General features: G+C 42.4%; 1 pseudogene and 1 gene segment (V, D, J or C); both read left to right on the forward strand.

Annotated features, from left to right (window-relative positions):
- Positions 1-1,364: 1,364 nt before the first annotated feature.
- LOC106733961 (T cell receptor alpha variable 22-like) lies at positions 1,365-2,327 on the forward strand. The segment is given in 2 exon segments: positions 1,365-1,548; positions 1,736-2,327. Coding segments are annotated over 2 exon segments (555 nt in total).
- Positions 2,328-4,501: 2,174 nt separating this feature from the next.
- Positions 4,502-5,326, forward strand: LOC114006271 (T cell receptor alpha variable 13-1-like; annotated as a pseudogene).
- Positions 5,327-5,598: the final 272 nt, after the last annotated feature.

Below are 5,598 nucleotides of genomic sequence, written 5' to 3' on the forward strand. Positions count from 1 at the left end.
GATGAAATTGCCAACTTATTTTAACCTATTAATTTCCATAGCAGTACATATTAAAGCTATATTTCAATTGCCTCATTTACAGGGGCCATTACTTTGTTTTCTGACCATGAAGTTTACCTCCATGAGTAAACCTGAATGAACTGGGCTGAGGTTGTGTGATTGCTGCATTAGTTGGTTTGTGGTGGCTTTGTTGATGGTTTCAGGCCACTAGGGGGCACTCTAAGCTTTACCAGAAATTACTTTTTTCTGATGATCCCAGAGGGCCGAATAATGAAAAGAGGAAACCACAGAACCTGTGCAGGATGGTGATGTGAGCAGAGAAAAGGGAAGTGCAATTTAGCTGGGCATGGTTAGCATGGAAGCTCAATGAAAACATCTTGATTTCCTGCTCTAAATCTAGAAAGATTTATGACTAAAATTTTCCAAATTCAGGGATATGCTAATATCCTTGATAACCAATTTTTTAAAAATATTTTTTCTCTGAGACTAGAAAAAAGAAAAAATAGAACAGAAGAAAAAAGGAAAAATAGGAACAAAAACAGAAGAAAAGGAAAACAGCTATATTTAATTGGAGCAGCAATGTGTGGCGGGATCAGTATGGAGAAAGGGCTGGAGAGAGAAGAGATGTTGAAATCAAAGCAGGGAAGACATCCCACAGTTTTTATTTTATCCAAGCAAATTCAGATTGGAAACATTTACTATGCAGATAGCAATATCCTGATTTCAAGACATTGTATTTATTTCTTTTAAAAACATTGCTTTTCTTTATTCAGGATAGAGTACACGCACACATGAGAATGAGAGAACAAGAGAGGTGAACACGCTCCATGAGGTCTGGCCATGCCGTGATCCCCTTCCTCCTGTCCCAGATCCACCGGACACTGAGCACTTGCGTGTCTCTGGCGCGTTCCAGGCTGGCGGGGTCGGGGATTTGGATCACAGCTGCCCTGTGAGATCCGGCTTGTTGTTGAGCCGCGCATTGCCGCTGTGCCACGAGCCGCCCGTGTTTACGTCATGCAGACGCCTGCTCTCAAACAGTTTTCCATTACCAGAATTTTCCCATGATTTAATTCTCAAGTTCTCTGTCCAACTATGAATTTAGAAGAGAAGGTTTACTATTTTTATGATTTTCCAAAGCTCTATTTAACCCAGTTCAGACACAGATTCTCCTCAGAGGTGTGATCCTCTAACCTCACACGTTTTCCTACAAATTTCTTTTATGTAATGTGTTTGCTTTTTAAAAAAACCTTTATGCAGTATCTTCATACACTGGAAGTAATGCCTCCTACCCTCCTGCTCTGCTCCCACCCACAATGTGCGGAACATTACAGTGAGTCTCACTGAGCCACAGTGGGTGGGGTTTCCTGTGACGATGAAGGACAGAGCTCAGATGTCACTGGTGCTTGGTGAATCTGGTGGAGCCCACTGGCTGTAAGAACAAGACTTGGCACCCTCAGAGCCGGGCTGAAGGCACCCTGTCCACTGGGCAAACTGTCATGGAGGGGAGACTGGGAGCTGTGCTGGGGCTTCTGTGGGTCCAGATTTGCTGTGAGTTGGGACTGGCCTGGAAGGGGCCTGAGGGGTGTCCCACAGCTGGTGGTGGGAGGGGGGGAGGGAGAGCTGACTGGAAGCTCCTGGAGCCTCCTTGGTATTTCAGGGATATTTCACAGGTTTGAAAACTGCATCATTGTTCCCCAGTGACACCACGTGCATTTGCTTTTCTCTTCCCAACCAGGGGTGAGAGGGTTCCAGGTGGAGCAGAGTCCTCCAGCCCTGAGTCTCCAAGAGGGAACCGACTCTACTCTGCGGTGTAATTTTTCTGCTACTGCAAACAAAGTGCAGTGGTTCCGACAGAATCCTGGGGGCAGCCTCATCAATCTGTTTTTCGTGACTTTAGGGACGAAGAGGAGTGGAAGGTTAGAGGCAACATTTAATTCTAAGGACCTCTATAGCACCCTTCACATCACAGCCTCCCAGCTGGAAGACTCAGGCACCTACCTGTGTTTAGCAGAGGCACAGTGCCCCCAGGTCACCTGCAGGCTGAGCTCAAACTGCAGCTGGGCCCCTGCCATGGGGAAGACTGTGCGCCAGCATTTGTTCAGCTTTGAGCTTTCAAGTTCACACCTTAACACTTTTATTTCTGCTAAAATTAGACATTTCTGGTCTGTCTTTTCACTTGTTTTTTGTACCCTTCCCCCCACCTCGAAACTTTTTGCAACTAATAAATCTGTCTTATAAGGAACCTTTGGAGCAACTGATAAAGATTTCAGGAACCAATTTATCACAACAGTTCCCCTGACTGAGAGCTTATAAATTACTGTGATAAAAAGGGCTTGAAAAAAATATATACTCAACCACAAACAAAAGAGAAGGCTCAGTGTTCTAGTTAGTTGCAGATGTTCAATTTTCTAGTACAAGGGCAGAGAGCATGCCATCAATTTTATTTACATACTTGTATTCAGAGTCTTATTCTGGCATTTCATAATATATATCATTTTAAAATACTGGCCATTATTATCTGGGTTATTTCATGTGTAACAGTTATGTCACTGAACTCCAACGTAGTCAACGGCAGTTTGAGTCCTGGACCCAGCAGCTTCGAACTCACTCTTGGTTCATGTGCATGTGTGCCCAAATCCTGAGGACTCTTGGTTTCATGTGCATGTGTGCCCAAATCCTGAGGAGCAAGCATTGCAGGATGGCTATCCCTCCTGGGAGATGATTTCCCGCTTTCTGTTTCTCTGTCTCCCGGTTAGCACCCTATAGCAGAAAATCTCTCTTAAAAAAAAAAAAAAGAAAAGAAAACATGCCAGAGATCATGTGTGTGCATGACTGAAATCTGATAGGATAGAGAAATGGAGGAGAAGAGATCATAGCACGGCGGGGGAGGGGGGGAATTCTCCTTCTCTTTCTCTATCCCTCCCTGGCAAGTGCATGTGCCCTCTGGCAGATAAAAAAAGCTGAGAAAAATTATTCCACTAGAACTATCAATCCTAGATTTCTGAAATTTATATTTAAAGCTAACTTATCAGACATGTATTCTAATGTCACAATACAGAAAACACTCCTAGGAGCGCCAGTGTCAGTTGCATCAGCAGATATAACCTTCTAAAAATTAGAAATGGATAATTTTGTTTGCAATTTTACAGTTACCATGAGTAACTGACATCATTTTCAATTATAGTGCTTGATGAAGTTACTAAAATACAGATTTTGAAAATCTAATTAAGTAGGAGAAAACTGAGCCAGAGAGATCTTATGATTAATCAAGATATCACATTAACATTGTGGATTAATTAATGCATAAATTATAATACCAAAATATTTATTTCCAATTTCCAAGTTTGTGTTACTGCATACTCTCATTATAAGCAATGGTAACACCCCTTTAATGATAGCTTCATATTTTATCGCCTAATGCTACTTTTTCCCGCTTTTTGAACAAGGACTCCAGAGTTTCTTTTTGCAATGGGTGCTCTGCAATCAGGCTGTTTGAAAAGTGCCTTTAGCTTTACACGTTACTAAACTCATCTGCTTCTAGGTTCTCTAAATTGACACTGTTTTGTTTTTCTTCCTATGACAAAGATATCATATGCTATAGATGTAAATTTAATGAATAGACCTTCAAAAAGAAGCATAACGCTTACCTAGGGCTCAGTCATGGAGTTCACCCCTATATCACCTATAACAATATTACACTTAGTGAGCAAAGTTCCATTTTATTAATTTTACGATAGATTTAGCCTCTTCTTGACCTATCAGCCTCACTGGTAATGCAGGAGGAATGAGAACCCTGAGAATCCTGAGAGGAACCCATCCCAGGGATTCAGTCTCTACTTCTGGTTTGGTTTGGATGGGGATAATCCCCGAAATACTAGATTGCATGTGGAATGGTCTCAGAGTTCCAGCTTTGGGGGGACAGAGTGTGAGACAATGTGCACTTGAAACACTGAGTGCTCTTTTCTTGCTCTGATCTTTGACTCACATGTTCCTTGTAGAAAGTTTTTCTCTATAGTAGATAAAATCATGGTTGTAGATTTGATTTTTTAAAAGGTATTTTGTTTTCTTTGTTTAGGGGAGTGAATCATGGCGCTTTCTTGATTTCAAACATGTAAACTCAACTCATTTTTGAATATGCACCAACAGCATCTAGTTCTTACCAATATTTCAATAATGACTCAGTACCGTGCATAAAAATACAAATCTTAATTACTACATTCTTACTGTGCATTTAACCTTGGTTCTAAAATTTAATTTGTTGGTCCTATTGCAGGTCTTATGCACCTGAGTCCCCCATGGCTGAGAGCAAAACATTTACCAGCCAGTCAGTAGTTAGGGATGTGACCACAAGATGGTGACACGCCATTGCTAATGCAGAATGTGTGGAGGATAGGTGGGTGGGTTCTGAATGGACAGGCTTACAGTAGGAGCAGAACCTTTTTCTTATTGGCTAGGGCTCCCAATGTGAGAAACCACTAAGACTGCTAGAGAAAAAAAAGGGGTGATCTGTTAGTAGACATCGCTCCCCAGTCTGGAGGTTGCAGATCTACGACTGATCCTAACTTGGAAGAGCAATGAAGAAATCCATTCAAGCTGTATTCATGTTCTTGTGGCTGCGGCTGGACTGTGAGTTCAGGGTTTGGGAATCAGCGTATATTTTCATGAATGTTATTTAGCTGTGCAGGGAGGAGAGTGGCTTTATTCAGATTTCCTCCAATTACTTCAGAAAAACAAAATTCTGGATTTGGCAACTCTTGACCCATCTCTGACTTTTTCTTCCTACCTAGGGGTGAGCCGTGGAGAGAACGTGGAGCAGCGTCCTTCTACTCTGCGTGTCCTGGAGGGAGACAGCTCTGTCATCAACTGTTCTTATTCTGACAGTGCCTCAGGCTACTTCCCCTGGTATAAGCAAGAATCTGGAAAAGGTCCCCAGCTCATTATAGATATTCGTTCCAATAGGGACAAAAACTACAACCAAAGACTCACTGTTTTTTTAGATAAAGCAAAGAAACATTTCTCCCTGCACATCGCGGCCACCCCCCCACCCGGGAGATGCAGCCATATACTTCTGCGCGGCCAGTGCACAGTGCTTCCCGGGCACCTGCTGCCTGCACCCAAACCCAAGGCTACAGCTGAAGCCCCGTTCCTTCCCTCTGTACAGGTCTTCAAATGCAGCATTTGTCATAGTGTTTCTTTGCAATTGGAAACTAACACATGGGTAATAAAAGCATATAATAAAAAGGTTATAGAGTCAAGATGATCAGAAAGGGTTAGAGCCTTTTATTTGCTGATGGTTGCTTAATAGAATATTTTTAATTTTGTATACTTAGGGGGAACAGCATGATGTTTTGATACACATGTACAAATTTTACAAATTGAAAAATCGACAGCTGGATGAGCAGGCTATGGGGAAGGAGGTAGGGAACTTCCACACTGTCTCCAGAGATGCTACCGTCAGGCATCTCCATGTGTTGAAGCTGCACTGAATGAATTCTTTTTTTTTTTTTTTTTGAAGAGATTTTCGCTATAGAGTGCATGCGCTCACCAGACAGACAGAGAGAGACATAGAGACAGGAAGCGAGAAATCACCCCCCAGGG

The sequence above is a fragment of the Tupaia chinensis genome, unplaced genomic scaffold (genome assembly GCF_000334495.1).
Source record: "Tupaia chinensis unplaced genomic scaffold, TupChi_1.0 Scaffold146696_1, whole genome shotgun sequence".
Lineage (NCBI taxonomy): Eukaryota > Metazoa > Chordata > Mammalia > Scandentia > Tupaiidae > Tupaia > Tupaia belangeri.